The sequence below is a fragment of the Bombina bombina genome, chromosome 8, assembly GCF_027579735.1.
Source record: "Bombina bombina isolate aBomBom1 chromosome 8, aBomBom1.pri, whole genome shotgun sequence".
In the NCBI taxonomy this organism is placed as follows: Eukaryota; Metazoa; Chordata; class Amphibia; order Anura; family Bombinatoridae; genus Bombina; species Bombina bombina.
The window spans coordinates 254,269,591-254,288,569 of record NC_069506.1 but is presented as its reverse complement, the minus strand read 5'-3'; the positions used below and the strand labels follow the sequence as shown (position 1 = coordinate 254,288,569).

At 37.1% G+C, this 18,979-nt stretch overlaps 1 protein-coding gene across 1 annotated transcript in view; it reads right to left on the bottom strand.

Moving 5' to 3' along the window:
• Positions 1-18,979, bottom strand: part of LOC128639099 (phospholipase A2 inhibitor and Ly6/PLAUR domain-containing protein) — a 148,980-nt gene that overhangs the window by 9,508 nt on the left and 120,493 nt on the right. Inside the window, exon 4 of the mRNA XM_053691250.1 lies at positions 6,292-6,432. Within this exon, the coding sequence (XP_053547225.1) occupies positions 6,292-6,432 (141 nt within the window). The remainder of the gene's footprint in view (positions 1-6,291; positions 6,433-18,979) is intronic.

The window sequence follows — 18,979 nt, the reverse complement described above, 5'->3', positions numbered from 1 at the left end:
GATTTGTCCTATAATGATTACCGCAACCTCAGTGATCTGGTTAATTGTTTTGCGAAACTTAAAAGTGTCACAAAACACATCACAAATACATTATGCAGTACAGTTACACTTATAATAATACTAATAAAAATGATTAAAAAATAATATTGCACAAAAACGTTATAAAGGCTCAAAGATATGAAGTCTCAAGTGCTAGAAAAAAAGACAGACAAAGGGCTTTAAACATAAACATACATCCATATAAATGTCTAAAGATGGAAATGAATGTATATATGCACGCAAAAAAACTTATTTCTAGCACAATTAATGCGCAATTGAAAGCGCTAAATAGAGCTTGACTCAAAATCTGGCCCAAAATTGGGATCCTTTTAAATTTAACAATAAAAACTCTTGCAAAGTCTATTAAAAGCAAATTTGTATTCCTTCTGGAAACTAGTAGAAAACTTTCTCCAGTCTCTCACTGGGGAATATTTCTCCTTCTTTCCTGAGATAGCCCTATTGAACCATGGTATTAAATTCCCTTGTAAGATTAGACATACACTCTTACAGGTAGGCTTTAATAGTGCTAAATCTTTTATTGATAGAAACTGGATGCTCCAATACCTACCCTTACTACACAGCTGGTCTGACCCTAAAACTGAACTACTCACCCTTGAGGAATATTGTTACTACAAACAGCAAAAACTAGCCCTGTTTCAAGATGACAAATTTTACTGGGAATAGTTTGGAGGCTCCCTAAACAGACTGCACTACCTTGGAATAAAACTTCTGAGTATTATTCAGGTCTGCAAAAAAGGCAAGTGTCATAGAGGTTCATTTTCTCACATGATGAAAGATAAACCCTAAACTCATTATTGGCCTTCGGTATGACATAGTTCTAACCTGCAGCAAATTTTACTAAAACGAACATTTAGATAGAAGACTGGGACAATAACCTGTAATCCTGATCTAATCTAATACTATTTTTGAGAAGCAGATTCTTCTTGACAAGGTTGGATCTATATATATTTTTTGAACTCTAGTTAGATTTGAATTAACTCAGAATCACATAAAATAATACTTAAAGGGACAGTCTAGTCAAAATTTAAACTTTCATGATTCATGATATAGTGCATATTGGAGTGTCCTAAAAAATGACGTCATGTAGTTAGGTAGCAAGCTTAAAGCAGGGACCTCCAAGGTAATATTTTTGGAGACATTACCAGTGCAATATGCAAACCCAGTAAGGCAGACGGAGCTAAGGTCAGTTAATTCTTGGTTAAAAACATAGTGTTAAAATGAGGGGTTTGACTTTTTAGAACACTGGGCTGACTTTACTTGGGTACAATTTGTACAGTAAGGATGGATTGCACCTGAATGAAATGGGTGCAGGTGTGTTTGGGTAGAGGATGGTAGAACACCTAGGGACACTTTTAAACTCCATGTCAGGGTACCAGACAGAGATGTAAAATGCTAAATTATAACACCATTATTAAAAAAAATAACAACAATTATAACGAGTTCAAAAGCCAAATGACAAGTCAAGAGTCAAAACCAGAGCAAGCAGTCAGACGAGCCAGGTCAGGAACCAAATCGAGTAGTCAGACAAACCATGGTCAGGAACACAAAGATCAGCGAAGTTGGGAACAAGTCAGGAACCAGAAGGAAAATCAAACAAGCCAGGTCATATACGGAGTCAGGAACACACAGTGAAGTCAGAGACCACACAAGGAATGACATACTGGAGGCAGTTAAATAGGAAGTGATGACATCATCATTCTGGGAATCAAACCTATCTCTCTCTGATGATATTCACCAGTTTGACCATAAGAGGGAGCCTGGGAGTAGTGAGCAGTGTCACAGGCAAGGAGAAACCATAGGTGAGTCTGAAATGGCAGCCAAGATAATAAGCTGCAAATAACTAGAAAAGTCAGGGTGAAACCCTTACACTCCTATACTTTATTAGCAGGAATGTTCACTTTGCCTTTCTCCTTTCACAGCCTAAAAACTTACATCAGACTCCCAGATTCAAAAACCAGCTTAAATGCCTCAAAACTTACATCCAACTCCAAAATTTGCAAACATTAGCCCTCCATCCATCCCACCACCACCCAGGTATTTACATTAATATATAACACATCTTAACAGTAATTGTTGCAGCTGTCACTAATGATCCAGGATAGAGAAACTACTTCATATTCATAACCTCTGTACTGACATTCTGTTACACTCTCCAAACCTCATTTACTCAGTCACCACACACTTTCTTTTCTTATTGTTCCCTATGTCATCACTCATTCTCAGTTCACCCTGCCTTATATAAGACTTCTTTCCCATCTTTCCCTTCTGTGTCCATTCTCTCTACTTTATATTGTAAGCTTTAGAGCCACTCTACCTGTAGGCCACTTTGTATTTAAGTGAACTACTACTGATTGGGCTCAAGGGCAGGGAAATCCTCTCCTTTTGTATAACTAAATTATTGCACCTTCAAGTGTAATGCAATCCTACTGTACTTGTTTGTGTATGTAATGCATCCTAGCAATGTTTTAAGCTTTCTAATTTACTCATGTTATCAAATTTTCTTTATTCTCTGCTATCTTTAATTAAAAAAAGCAGGAATGTAAGCATAGGAGCTGGTCCATTTTTGATTCAAACCCTGGCTAGTGCTTGCTGATTGGCTTTTGTGTCCCTTTAAGTATGGAGTGCAGTTCTGAGGACCAATCTCAAAAAACACATTGTAGATTTAGAAAAAGGTTTTCTTTAGAAAAAAGGTGCTTGACAAGTGAAATGATTACTTTATATAAATATATTCATGGCCCATATACAGAGATGGTGGAAGCTCTGTTTATTCCAAGAAAACTGTTTCTGACAAGAGGTCACAATTTTAGGCTAGAGAAATTGAGATTTAATCTCCAGCAACGTAAACATTTTTTCACTGTACCTGCAATCAAATTGTGGAACTCATTACTTAAGGAGGTAGTAAATGCCAATACCTTAGATACATTTTAAAATGGTTTAGATACATTTCTGGATAAATTGGTCACCTTTTAAATGGGATTAATTTGTAACTCAACTGGAGCTTTTCTTGCAAGTATATTAAGATTTGTATAGACTGAACTCAAAGGACTTCTGTCTTTTTTCAACCTCATTTTCTATGTTACTATGCTTCAGATAGGGCATGCAATTTTAAACAACTTTCCAATTTAATTATATAGTCAAATTTGCTTTTTTGTTGTTGTTGAAAGCTAAATCTATGTAGGCTTGTGTGCTACTTTCTAAGCCCTTGAATGCTGCCTCTTATCTCAGTCGCATTTTGACAGTTTTTCCCAGCTAGACAGTGTGTGCCATATAGCGAACATTGTGCTCACTCCCATGGAGTTACCTATGAGTCAGCACTGATTGGCTAAAATGCAAGTCTGTCAAAAGCACTGAGATAAGGGGGCAGTCTGCAGTGGCTTTGATACAAGGTAATCACAGAGGTAAAATGTGCATTAATGTAACAGTGTTGGTTATGCAAAATTGGGGAATGGGTAATAAAGGAATTATCATTTTGAACAATAACAATTCTGGAGCAGACTGTCCCTTTAAGGATACCTATTACTGGTACAATGTTTGGCTAGTTTGCAGATTGTCTTGGATGCTATAAAATGTTTTTTTTTCTTCTAATCCTCCTCATTTTTCAGAAGAATTATTTGACCATTGGCATTCATCCAACTGTCTGTAGATCTGTAGATCCCAGATGCTTTGTAGTTTGGTTAAACTCTGTCATGGTGTTCAAACAGATGATGGCTCAAAAATTTAATTTCAAGTTATATTGCCCTGATTTCCAGGTCATTGATGGGTAAAGTTGCCTTTTTTTTTCTTTTCAAAAAGTCAGCATCTATAGCTATATCTACAGTCACCTAATCCTTTCTGTAAAAGAAAAACATTTCGTAGCCTTGGTACTATCTTTATGGCTTTGCAGACTATGTTAAAGATATTATTTATCAGGACAGAGTCTATGATACATTATAAAAAAATATTTAGTCAGTGGGTATGCAGGACACAGTGAACAACTGTGGGCTTTACACAAAGGGGCATATCTATCAAGCTCCGGATAGAGCCAGAAACACCAGTTATGAAGCAGCGGTCTAAAGAAAGCTGCTCCATAACCTGTCCGCCTGCTCTGAGCAAGCGGACAGACATCGCCGGAATTCAACCCGATCGAGTACGATCGGGTTGATTGACACCCCCCTGCTCGTGGCCAGAGATCATTGACTGAAGAGGTAATGTTACAATTACACTTTAGACATCTGTATGTTTGTTTCAAGCTGCCATTTTTGATATAAGGTAAAAATAACATTATGACAGATATATGGTAAGAGACAAGCTGAGCACTATCAGTAACTCAGCTCACCCTATCCCTGAGTATGGTACTTGTGGCTCCTTATTATTTGTAGCACACCAAGAGGCCCATTTATCAAGCTCCGAATGGAGCTTCAGGGACCGTGTTTCTGGTGAGTCTTCAGACTCGCCAGAAACACCAGTTATGAAGCAGTGGTCTAAAGACCACTGCTCCCTAACCCTGTCCGCCTGCTCTGATGAGGCGGACAGGAATCACCACAATTTAACCTGATCGTATTGACACCTCCCTGCTGGCGGCCCATTGGCCGCGATTCTGCAGGGGGCGGCGTTGCACCAGCAGCTCTTGTGAGCTGCTGGTGCAATGCTGAATACAGAGAGCGTATTGCTCTCCGTATTCAGCTCTATTGATAAATAGAGGCCAAAATGTGTATGTGCTGAGTCTTTGTACTTCCCTGTGTGATATTTTTTTGCAATTGTCTGGTTTTAGTAATTGTTTTTTAGATTTTATTTGAGTGGCTTGTGCTTTGACATACTATATATTCTCTATCAGTTGATGATTGGAGTGTGGATGCCTGGGATCTACAGATTGTGTTTACACCTATGATGGGGGTATGGATTTACTGCACCTGTCTCCTCACAGTAGGGTAGCCATGGTGATTATGCTAAAGAGATGTGGACTTTGGATTTCCCTTCACAGTTAAAGAGCTGGTGTGTTTCCTTACTGTTTGGTGTTTTGGAAGGAGCCTTTACCAGTCAAAGAGCTCTTAAAGGTACAATGTACACCATTTTTCATATAACTGCATGTAATAGACCTACTAGTCCAGTAAAACAAGCTTTCATTCTATTGGTTGATTAAAATAATAATTAAAAAAATCAGCCAATAGAAATGCAAGAGCACCCTATATAAGGAGGAACCTCGCTTTCAAACATCAGTGTAGGGCAGGGACTGTATGAAGAAAGATTGGTTGGAAGGCGACAGAACATGGAAAAAGAGAACCTCCATCATGAAGATGATGAGGACTGCCCCAGGGGACAGTCGGCATACAGAAAGAAGAGCACAAACTATGGAGTTTAGTTTTAGGATTTTTTTGGGGGTGGACTTTTTTTATTTTTAAGATTATATTTTTTTACCTTTAAGGTTTCTTAGTTTAGGATTTTTTTCCCCTAAATGAGCTGAAACACAGAGCAATGCCCTACCAAATGCCCTTTTGAAGGCAATCTTTTTTTAGATTAGGTTCTTCAGGTTTTTTCAGGGGCAGCAAAAGAGCTGTGGGCACTTCCCTACCAAATTCCATTATCTTTTGCCCACATTCTGGGGAGTTTGACTTATGTTTTGTTACCTAATATTATTTATGGGCGTTTGGTGGTATTTAGGACAAAAAATGTTATGCCTGATTGGGTACTTGCTAGAAAAAGTCTGACAAACACTGTTTTAAATCATTGATTTTGTGAACAAATTTTTTTCAGTATACTGCTGATTATGCATATATTATACAGTGTATAACATGCCTTTTATGTAAGCAAATATGATTAAATGTACAGAAAACATAAATTTTATTCTTTGATGATTCAGATTGAATGTACAATAAAAAATTTTTTTTTTACCTACCTATATTATTACATTGTTTTCTTGGTATCTTTTGTTAATAAATAGGTAGTTAGACTCATGAGTGTGCATGAGTCTGGTAATAGTTTTGCAAGAATGTTTTTAACAAAGTTTTACATTGTGCAAAGACTGCTCCCATCTAGTGCTCAAGAGCATCCTTGAAACACTGCTGTCATATAGTGCTTTAGATACATGCACACTACTTTCCTATGTATTCTTTACAACTAAGAATATAATGTGAATGAAATAATTTGACAATAGAAATAATTTTCTAAAATTGTATGTTCTATCTGAATCATTAAGGAAAAACATGGGTTTTATGTCTCTTTAAGCAGCATACAACATAAAAATCGTCAGATTACCTGTTATAACTGTAGTCTGTGCCATACACTTAGTCTCTTTTCCTTGACATTCCATTTCCATTTCAGAAGTGCAGGTCCTAGAACTGACACTTGAACAGACGCCACAAATCACCCCGTTTTTTTCAGTAGAATCAGCCTCAACTTACAGGGAAGTAAAAAAAAAATAATAAAAATAAATAAATAAAACACCAACCATATTACAATCAAATACATGTAACCTCAGTGTCACAATAAACATATTCCAAGTAATGACAGAAATCATATGGATGTGACACAAATATGGGATACATAGAAGTATATGCTTGTAAACTAAAGCTATTAAAAAAAAGCATTAAGCTCAAAATGTAGTCCTTACTAATTTATTTAATTCTTGAAAATTAATTATTTGGTTTGATAGCTTTTGCTGTAAACCACTTATTAAAAGTGTACTTGCTCTATACTCACAGGTGCTACAGATTGCCTTACCCAGCTACATATTACACAGTCATTGCTTAGACCAGTGCACACATTAATTTACATCTAGCCCTAAATAATCACAAACAATCATGGGAAACAAGTTAGACATACACACTAGGGAATATTATATATATATATATATATATATATACACACACACACACGCTGAACCAACAGCTGCCATAGCCTGTGATTAAGGGATTCAAATATCCCGCCCTCCCCTTTCATAGAGCCTTTTTACTTACTTACTGTGAACAGAGGATTATTTGTGCGCTCCGTTGTGCAGGTTATCATTGGATTTTTGTGTTTTCTGTTTTATCTGCCTAGGAGCTGCCAAATAAGCTGTCAGTTTTCAAGTGAGACAGCTGCACGGGACCAAGGAGCATCAGCATATACGGGGTGAGACGGAAGGAATATTGCCGCATCTAAACAGCTGATCTGGGAGTTCTTGAGCACGCTGCTGTCCAAATGCAGGATTTACTTTTAGTTGGTGTTCTAGTGACACAGCAGCACCGGACTATGCAACTATAGAATATAGCGGGTGTTATAACAACAAACGAGTTACCGCTTTAAGTCAGCTGATCAGGGAGCTGAAATTTATGCTGTCGGTTTTTAAGGGAGACAGCCGTACGGAACACAGCAAACTGGGTGAGATGGAATGAATATTGCCGCACTCAAATAAGGAGCCCCTGAATATGCTGCTGTCTCTACACAGAATTTACACATAAGTGGTTGCCTAGCTAAACAGCTGAGTATTGCGGAGTACAGCAGAGGACCTCGGATGAAATAACAAGGAACAAATCACCGCATTAAATCAGCAGATCCGGGTAAGAGACTGTTGTCAAAGTAGACATATAGGTGATATTAACATATAAGACCAGTAGGACACACTTAATAAGGGGTAACAAATATACCATATATACGGAGAATATTCAAAGAAAGCATTTAATTGCAAGCTACAAATAAACATACCCTATTTTTGTCAAATGGCCTTATAACTTATAATACACCTTACAACTAAATACAAACGGCTCTAGGGGAGGGATATATATATTTCTTCTTTATAAGGACTTTATTACTTCATCTATATCAAGAGTTTATCATAAATAAATAAAAATGGAAGAAAACAGTGAACAATCATATGTATTGGGAGACTTTGAAAAAGATCATGATGATATGTATGAATGCATAGTACACACTTTGGATAGTTTATTTTTTGACATTGATACCCTAAGAAAGAGGGATATTAAATTGGATCTTGACATTAAAGCTTTTAGGATCTATATACAAGAGAAACGTATACCCAGAGGACTGAGGATAAAGAAATTTCCCTATTTCCTAGTCAATGACCCAGAGTTTACTAATAAATTGAATAATATTCTGGACACATGCTCTTTTGCTTTAATCAATCTTTTGATTGAATATAAAAATCAACAAAGAAAATATCTTTTGGTAGAATTAAAAGAGATTCAAGAAAATCTAAAAGGTCATCAAGATAATGTGGATTTTAAGAAGTATGATATTCAATTTGAAAAAATATGAATAAGTTTAAACAGGAGCTTTGGCAGTTCAAGTCTAGAAAGATGGTACGTGATAAAAAGGATTATGAATCCAAGCAAGTGTACAGATGGAGTAGTGAGGAGCGCTCTAAGCCTAGGTACTTTAAACGTCACTATCAAAATAAAAGATCAGAAAAGAAGGAAAAAACAGTAACATTTTCTGATACAGAATACGAGTTTGACTCGTCTGATGGAGATGTGACAGAAAAAAGTAATGTTCCTACAGTCTTGCGAACCATGGATGCAACACCAGCGTCTGAGTCTGTATTCCAGGCCTCAAAAAACGGGCAGGACAGATCCCAACCCCCAGGAAGAATAAAAAAACATATAGAGGGGCAAAAGGAAAAGGAAGAAGGAGAACGTGCATCCACTCAAGTACCAAACAAAATCAAGAAGGGAAACCTGCGCAAGACATATACAACCAGATCGCAAAAAACACAGAAGAAATATGCATGAACTCAGATGTAATTAATTTATCTTCAAAAAATCTGACTAGTTTAGAGACTTCAGTTCTATCTAAAGGACTTAACTTTGTTCCTACAAGTCATTTTAACATGTTTGATACCATTTTAGATATCAATAGATTTGTACGTAAAATTACATTGCGTAGGCATTTTTATTCTACTCAGGATGAAGACAGGTTGCAAACTACTGATATTAGGGAAGGTATAGATAGCACTGATGATTCTGAAATAGATAAGATGCATTTCTCTGATTGGTGTAGTGTATATGATCTTCAAACACTTGAACAGGAAAATCAAATAACTAAAATAGGGCTGCCTGACACAAAAGGGATTTCACTTAAACATATTAAGAACAAAAGTTCCTTTTACCCTACACAAATGAGACCTAAAGTCCTAGACATCTTTCAAAAAACCATAGAAAATAAATTAAGAGTTTTAGATGAAAACAACAGAGATAAAACTAAATCTAAATATAGACAAAAATCTAATCTTACACATGCAGAGAAGGAAGCTATGAAGTCTTTAACTAAAAATGAGGAATTAATCATTAGACAATCAGATAAGGGCGGCAATGTGGTCGTGCTAAATAGAAAAGACTATTTAGCTGAAGCTGCTAGACAACTAACTAACACAAATGTGTACATAAAACTAAAGGATAATCCAACTAAAAAATTCAAAGAACAACTGACGAATCTAGTGCATTATGCTAGAAGTAACAATATAATAAATCAATCAATACAAGAAGCACTTGTCCCTGAATTTCCAGTTACTCCCATCTTTCATTATTTTTCAAAGATTCACAAAGATCCCATATCACCTCCAGGAAGGCCTATTATAGCTGGCATCAACTCACTTAATGAATCACTCTCAGAATTAGTTGACTCCTTTTTGCAACCGCTAGTATGTAATCTGCCATCTTACATTCAAGATACAACAGCACTATTGAGAAAGCTAGATAATATACAATGGAAACCAACTTACAGATTGATCACAGCGGATGTCTCATCCTTATACACATCAATAGCACATGAAAAGGGTTTAACAGCAATGGAATTCTTTCTAGACAATTACAGTAACTATGAAGCATCTACTAAGGTCTTTCTTATTAATGCAATAGAATATTTGCTTACACACAATTTTTCAGTTTCCAAATTTTTGGATCCATTCTTTATTCAAGTGAATGCCAAGTTTGATTAATCAGTGCCCGGGTTTTAAAAACCCTATTAAAAACAGGGGCAGTTTCATTCATCAAACTCTACATTTCACACGTTTTGTTAAAATATCTTTTTATCTTGAAAGCCGCTCCAGCGATTCCCCCTTCTGCCGATCGTCACTTCCTACGTCAGCAATGATGAATATGGCATCCTCCAATCACGGCTTCCCCCCACCAGGGGAATCATTGCCTGAGGAAGCCGGATTAGTCATTTTTGACATATGAAAAGGCTTGCGATGGGCAGGGGAAGCGCTGGGGCGGCTTTCAAAATTAAAAGGTATGTATTTTAACAAAACAACAGAAATGTAAAGTTTGATGAATGAAAGTGCCCCTTTTTTAAAAGGGTTTTAAAAACCGGGCACTGATTCATCAAACTTGACATTCACTTTCATGTTCTGAATTTTTCATTTCTCTAATCTAAACCACAGTTCCTCGACATCACCGACACTAACTAAATCACTAAATAAAGCTATTAACCCCTAAACCGCAGTTCCCCGACATCACCGACACTAACTAAACCTATTAACCCCTAAACCACAGTTCCCCAACATCGCCGACACTAACTAAACCTATTAACCCCTTAACCGCAGTTCCCCAACATTGCTGACACTAACTAAACCTATTAACCCCTAAACCGCCATTCCCCGACATCGCCAACACTAACTAAACCTATTAACCCCTAAATCGCAGTTCCCCAACATCACTGACACTAACTAAACCTATTAAACCCTAAACCACAGTTCCCCGACATCGCAGACACTAACTAAAGCTATTAACCCCTAAACCGCAGTTCCCCAACATTGCTGACACTAACTAAACCTATTAACCCCTAAACCGCCGTATACCCACATCGCCAACACTAACTAAAACACTAAATAAACCTATTAACCCCTAAACCGCCATACACCAACATTGCCAACACTAACTAAACCTATTAACCCCTAAACTGCCGCTTCCACAACTTTACCTACATTAAACTATATTAACCCCTAAACCTAACTCCCCCTAACTTTAACATAATTAAAATATACCTAAATTAAAGTTACATTTATTAACTAACTACCTAGTTAAAATAAATACAAACTTACCTGTGAAATAAAAATAAAACCTAAGCTAGCTACAATATAACTATTTACTAACGGCTAGATTTAGAGTTCTGCGGCCAAAGGGGTGCGTTAGCTACGCATGCTTTTTTCCCCCCGTACCTTTTAAATACCGCTGGTATTTAGAGTTCACAGAAGGGCTGTGTTAGGCTCCAAAAAGGGAGCGTAGAGCATATTTACCGCCACTGCAACTCTCGATACCAGTGGTGCTTACGGACGCGGCCAGCTTCAAAAACGTGCTCGTGCACGATTCCCCCATAGAAAACAATGGGGCAGTTTGAGCTGAAAAAAAACCTAACACCTGCAAAAAAGCAGCGTTAAGCTCCTAACGCAGCCCCATTGTTTCCTATGGGGAAACAGTTCCTAAGTCTGCACCTAACACCCTAACATGTACCCCGAGTCTAAACACCCCTAACCTTACACTTATTAACCCCTAATCCGCCACCCCCGCTATTGCTGCCGCTCCATACACCGCCGCAACCTAAGTTATCCCTATGTACCCCTAATCTGCTGCCCCTAACACCGCCGACCCCTATGTTATATTTATTAACCCCTAATCTGCCGCCCCCGCTATCGCCGACCCCTGCATATTATTATTAACCCCTAATCTGCAGCTCCGTACACCGCCGCAACCTACGTTATCCCTATGTACCCCTAATCTGCTGCCCCTAACACCGCCGACCCCTATATTATATTTATTAACCCCTAATCTGCCGCCCCCAACGTCGCCTCCACCTATCTACAATAATTAAACCCTAATCTGCCGACCGGATCTCACCGCTACTCTAATAAATGTATTAACCCCTAAAGCTAAGTCTAACCCTAACACTAACACCCCCCTAAGTTAAATATAATTTAAATCTAACAAAATAAATTAACTCTTATTAAATAAATTATTCCTATTTAAAGCTAAATACTTACCTGTAAAATAAACCCTAATATAGCTGCAATATAAATAATAATTATATTGTAGCTATTTTAGGATTAATATTTATTTTACAGGCAACTTTGTAATTATTTTAACCAGGTACAATAGCTATTAAATAGTTAATAACTATTTAATAGTTACCTAGTTAAAATAATTACAAAATTACCTGTAAAATAAATCCTAACCTAAGTTACAATTAAACCTAACACTACACTATCAATAAATTAATTAAATAAACTACCTACAATTATCTACAATTAAACCTAACACTACACTATCAATAAATTAATTAAATACAATACCTACAAATAAATACAATGAAATAAACTAACTAAAGTACAAAAAATAAAAAAGAACTAAGTTACAAAAAATAAAAAAATATTTACAAACATTAGAAAAATATTACAACAATGTTAAACTAATTACACCTACTCTAAGCCCCCTAATAAAATAAGAAAGAACCCCAAAATAAAAAAATGCCCTACCCTATTCTAAAATTAAAATAGAAAAGCTCTTTTACCTTAGCAGCCCTGAAAAGGGCCCTTTGCGGGGCATGCCCCAAAGAATTCAGCTCTTTTGCCTGTAAAAAAAAACATACAATACCCCCCCCAAGCATTACAACCCACCACCCACATACCCCTAATCTAACCCAAACCCCCCTTAAATAAACCTAACACTAAGCCCCTGAAGATCTTCCTACCTTATCTTCACCACGCCGGGTTCACCGATTGATCCAGAAGAGCCTCCGATGTCTTGATCCAAGCCCAAGCGGGGGTTGAAGATGTCCATGATGCGGCTGAAGTCTTCTATCAAGCAGCATCTTCAATCTTCTTTCTTCCGGATCCATGTTCATCCCGCCGACGCGGAACATCCATCTTCACCGACGACTTCCCGACGAATGACGGTTCCTTTAAGGGACGTCATCCAAGATGGCGTCCCTCGAATTCCGATTGGCTGATAGGATTCTATCAGCCAATCGGAATTAAGGTAGGAAAATACTGATTGGCTGATGGAATCAGCCAATCAGAATCAAGTTCAATCCGATTGGTTGATCCGATCAGCCAATCAGATTGAGCTTGCATTCTATTGGCTGTTCCGATCAGCCAATAGAATGCGAGCTCAATCTGATTGGCTGATCGGATCAGCCAATCGGATTGAACTTGATTCTGATTGGCTGATTCCATCAGCCAATCAGAATTTTCTTACCTTAATTCCGATTGGCTGATAGAATCCTATCAGCCAATCGGAATTCGAGGGACACCATCTTGGATGACGTCCCTTAAAGGAACAGTCATTCATTGGGAAGTCGTCGGTGAAGATGGATGTTCCGCGTCGGCGGGATGAACATGGATCTGGAAGAAAGAAGATTGAAGATGCCGCTTGATAGAAGACTTCAGCCCGATCATGGACCTCTTCAGCTCCCGCTTGGATGAAGACTTCAGTCGGATCATGGATATCTTCAGCCCCCCGCTTGGGCTTGGATCAAGACATCGGAGGAGCTCTTCTGGATCGATCGGTGAACCCGGCGTGGTGAAGATAAGGTAGGAAGATCTTCAAGGGCTTAGTGTTAGGTTTATTTAAGGGGGGTTTGGGTTAGATTAGGGGTATGTGGGTGGTGGGTTGTAATGTTGGGGGGGGTATTGTATGTTTTTTTTTTACAGGCAAAAGAGCTGAATTCTTTGGGGCATGCCCCGCAAAGGGCCCTTTTCAGGGCTGGTAAGGTAAAAGAGCTTTTCTATTTTAATTTTAGAATAGGGTAGGGCATTTTTTTATTTTGGGGGTCTTTCTTATTTTATTAGGGGGCTTAGAGTAGGTGTAATTAGTTTAAAATCGTTGTAATATTTTTCTAATGTTTGTAAATATTTTTTTATTTTTTGTAACTTAGTTCTTTTTTATTTTTTGTACTTTAGTTAGTTTATTTCATTGTATTTATTTGTAGGTATTGTATTTAATTAATTTATTGATAGTGTAGTGTTAGGTTTAATTGTAACTTAGGTTAGGATTTATATTACAGGTAATTTTGTAATTATTTTAACTAGGTAGCTATTAAATAGTTATTAACTATTTAATAGCTATTGTACCTGGTTAAAATAAATACAAAGTTGCCTGTAACATAAATATTAATCCTAAAATAGCTACAATATAATAATAATTTATATTATAGCTATATTAGGGTTTATTTTACAGGTAAGTATTTAGCTTTAAATAGGAATAATTTATTTAATAAGAGTTAATTTATTTCGTTAGATAAAAATTATATTTAACTTAGGGGGGTGTTAGGGTTAGGGTTAGAAATAGCTTTAGGGGTTAAAAAATTTGTTAGGGAGGGAAGATTAGGGGTTAATACTATTTATTATAGGGATATTGAGGCAGGAGTGAGGCGGATTAGGGGTTAATACATTTATTATAGTAGCGGTGCGGTCCGGTCGGCAGATTAGGGGTTAATAAGTGTAGGTAGGTGGTGGCGACATTGGGGACGGCATATTAGGGGTTAATAAATATTATGTAGGTGTCGGCGGTATTAGGGGCAGCAGATTAGGGGTACATAGGGATAACGTAGGTGGCGGCGGTGTACGGAGCGGCAGATTAGGGGTTAATAAGTGTAGGTAGATGGAGGCGACATTGGGGGCGGCAGATTAGGGGTTAATAAATATAATATAGGGGTTGGCGGTGTTAGGGGCAGCAGATTAGAGGTTCATAGTGATAACGTAGGTTGCGGCGGTGTACGGAGCGGCAGATTAGGGGTTAAAAAATTTTAATAGAGTGGCGGCGATGTGGGGGGGCCTCGGTTTAGGGGTACATAGGTAGTTTATGGGTTTTAGTGTACTTTAGAGCACAGTAGTTAAGAGCTTTAGAAACCGGCGTTAGCCCAGAAAGCTCTTAACTACTGACTTTTTTCTGCGGCTGGAGTCTTGTCGTTAGATTTCTAACGCTCACTTCAGCCAAGACTCTAAATACCGGCGTTAGAAAGACTCCATTGAAAAGATAGGATACGCAAATTGCGTAGGGGGATCTGCGGTATGGAAAGGTCGCGGCTGCAAAGTGAGCGTTAGACCCTTTCCTGACTGACTCCAAATACCAGCGGGCGGTAAAAACCAGCGTTAGGAGCCTCTAACGCTGGTTTTGACGGCTACCGCCAAACTCTAAATCTAGGCCTAAGTACCTAGTTAAAATAAATACAAACTTACCTGTGAAATAAGAATAAACCCTAAGCTTACACTAATAAAACCTACCATTACAAAAAATGAAAAAATCTAAGATTACTAAAAAGTTAAAACTACAATTACAAAAAAATAATAAACAATAAAATTACTGGATTTATACCAGGCAGAATAGGGCAGAAAAATATAAGAAAAGCCATGATGACAATTGAATATATTCTTGCATCCCATAGGACAGGGTCAGATGCAAAGCAAGATTTTGCTATATTAACTGTTGATGCAGAAAAAGCTTTTGACTCTGTCCTATGGGATCATTTACTAACAACCCTAAAGAATTTCGGCTTCTCAGGACATTTTTATATGTATATTTCTTTACTATATCAGAACCATATCTCTTATCTTAGTATCAATAACATCCTCTACCCCCATAACTCTGTGTAAAGGTACAAGACAGGGGTGTCCTCTCTCACTGCTATTATTCAACCTAGCTATTGAGCCATTAGCCATAAAGAGTAGAGAAATATTGGAGTGTATCAAGATAAAACAGCACAAGGTGATATTATCATTATATGCGGACGATATCCTATTTTATATAAGGAACTCAACCAAAAATATCCCAGTCTTAATAGATGTCCTAGCGGAGTTCAGAAAATTCTCGGGGTATAGAATCAATCTATCCAAGTCAGAGATTTTATGGATCATAAAGAATAAGAACAGCCTTTTAGAGAATCCCTTTAAGATTTCAGATAAATTTATTAAATATTTAGGAATAAATCTTTCCAGAAACCCAGAAGAATGGTACAATATAAACTTTTCTCATATATGGAGGAAATGTTCTACAGAGATGCAGAAGTGGAGTAGATTGCCTCTCTCACTTTCGTCAAAAATAGCTTTAATTAAAATGCGAACCCTCCCAAAAATTATGTACGTTATACAGAGTGTTCCCACTTTTTTGCGCAAGATGGACACCCAGAAATTCAATGCAGCCTGTTCTCGCTTCCTATGAACCTCTAAAAAACCTTGTATTGCTCTATCAAGATTAATGCACCCTAAAGAAATGGGTGGTTTCGCTTTTCCGAATTTGGTAAATTATAATTTGGCTTGTTTTGCTAGAATTGCTCTAGATTGGTTAACCTCAGCCAACTATGTCACTAGTCTTGAGGTAGAAGAAAATGTAATCTCCCCCTATTCTCTTAAAGCACTATTACACATATCTCATCATTCAAAGATAAGGGACTTTACATTAAATAACACTGTTTACAATGTAATTATAGCATGGCACAAAATATGTAAGCTACTAGAGATTAAACACACCTTTTCTAAGTATTTACCTATTAGAGGAAATCCGGATTTTGAAAGTGGTTGTACATACATGGCTTTTAGTAAATGGTCAGTAAACAACTTGAACTTTTTGTTTCAGATGGTGGATCCGCTCTCTAACCATATAAAAACTTCTGAATCTTTAACTAGAGAATTCAACTTAGATAGGAGATCGTTTTTGCTTACTTGCAGGTCAGGCATTTTTATTATAATCAGAAAGTCCCAGAAGGTGATGCCGGGTCCTTCGGCCCAATAGATATCATTGCCCGTAGATTCTCTAGGGGTGACCATTCTATTTCGCCTATGTATAGATTACTCTCATCTAAAGATGCGGAGACAAGAGTTAATAGTCTTCTATGTGTTTGGAAATTAGATTTTCCTGAGATAGATTTAGAGTATCTCCAAAAAAGTTTTACCAAAGTAAGAAAGTACACAAATAATATGGCAATGAGGGAATCCCATTTGAAACTACTGAATAGAGCATATCTGACTCCCAGTAGATTGGGTAAATGGAAAGGTGATAGTGCTTGTTATAAATGCAAATTTCCCTCCGCTGATTTATTCCATGTTTTTTACGCCTGCCCAAGAATTATTAAATTATGGAGACAAGTGGATACTGGCTAAACAGATTCTTGTCTGACAGATTAATACTCAACCCGTTATATATCTTTTTTTTGGTCCATGATCAGATTCAAAATAAAGCTTTGATTAATACAGTAATTCTTTTGGTCAGGCAAATGATTCTAAGGATGTGGAAACATAAAAGTGTTCCCTCTATAGCCTCGGTTACATGGAATATCCAATATAAAATATTGGTTGAACAATTTGATCCAGCAAGACTGGAAGATAAAAAACTTAAAAAATTTCTAGCTAAGTGGGATAAAGTAATTTTAGATCAGCCTAGAAAGGTTCAGCTCCAGATTTTAAGTCATTTTCGTAAGTCAGCGTATTTTTTGGAGCTAATACTATCAGACAGATACCCCGAATTCTGGAGACAATATCTCCTATGAGGTGGGCGCTCGGGGGGGAGTGAGAGAGAGTGGGGGAATATATATATATTTTTTTTAAAAAAATTTTGGTTGTTGTTTGTTTATGTTAGTCTGTTAGGTTTGAGTTTAAAATGACTGAAAAAACCCGGTAGTGTGCATATATTTGAAGTTTTATCGAATTGCTAACTAGTATGTAAGTATGCAGGACAATTGTCTAAACTGTATTCTATTTGATGTTTTGGCCCTGCGAGGCGCATTAGACGAAGAGTCTTTTTTTTTATTATGTCTTCTTTTTTTTTCTCATGTACACTGCTGGTCAATTAAATAAATATTAAAAAAAAAAAAAATTACAAAAATAAAAAAACTACCATTACAAAAAATATCAAACAAAATTATCAAAAACAATAAAAATGATTCCTATTCTAATACCCCGTTTAAATTTTTTTTTTTTAAAAATCCCAAAATAAAAAACCCCTAATCTATAATAAACTACCAAGGGCCCTTAAAAGGCCGTTTTGTAGGGCATTGCCTTAAAGTTAACAGCTCTTTTGCTAAAAAATTACAACAAACACCCCCTAACATTACAAACCCACACCCCCCAAACCCACAAAATAAAAAAAAACCTAACTTAATAAAAATGGTTATATTGTAGCTAGCTTAGGTTTTATTTATTTCACATGTAGGTTTGTATTTATTTTTAAATAGGTAGTTTGTTAATAATTGAAACTTTAATTTAGGTCTATTTTAATTATGTTAAGGTTAGGGGGTATTAGGTTAAGGGGTGAATATTGTTTAATTTAGGTTGTTGCCATGTGGGGGCGGCGGTTTAGGGGTTAATAGGTTTAGTTAGTGTTGACCTTGTGGGTGTACTGCGGTTTAGGGGTTAATAGGTTTATTTAGTGTTTTAGTTACTGTTGGCGATGTGGGTGTACAGGTGTTCAGGGGTTAAAAGGTTTAGTTAGTGTCGGTGATGGCGGAGAACTGCGGTTTAGGGGTTAATAGGTTTCATTAGTGTCGGCGATGTCAGGGAAATGCGGTTTAGGGGTTTAGTTTAGGGGTTTAGTTAGTGTTGGCGATGTGTGGGGACGATGGTTTAGGGGTTAATAGGTTTAGTTTGTTTCAGAGATGTCGGGAAACAGTGATTTAGTTTTTAATAGGTTTAGTTAGTGTCTGCGATGTTGGGGATTGGCGGTTTAGGGGTTAATAGGTTTAGTTAGTGTTGGCGATGTGGGGGAGGGGCGGTTTAGGGGTTAATACGTTTAGTTAGTGTTGACAATGTGGGGGGGTGGCGGTTTTGGTGTTAATAGCTTTATTTAGTTCTGGCGATGTGGAGGAACGGCATTTTAGGGGTTAATAGCTTTATTTAGTGTCAGCAATGTGGGTGGTAGTGGCGGTTTTAGATAATTTTGTTTCGGCAATCGGCAGTATATTAATTATGTTAAGTTAAATAATTTTTTCAGATCCTTTTGTTTTTTCGGATCCATTCTTTATTCAG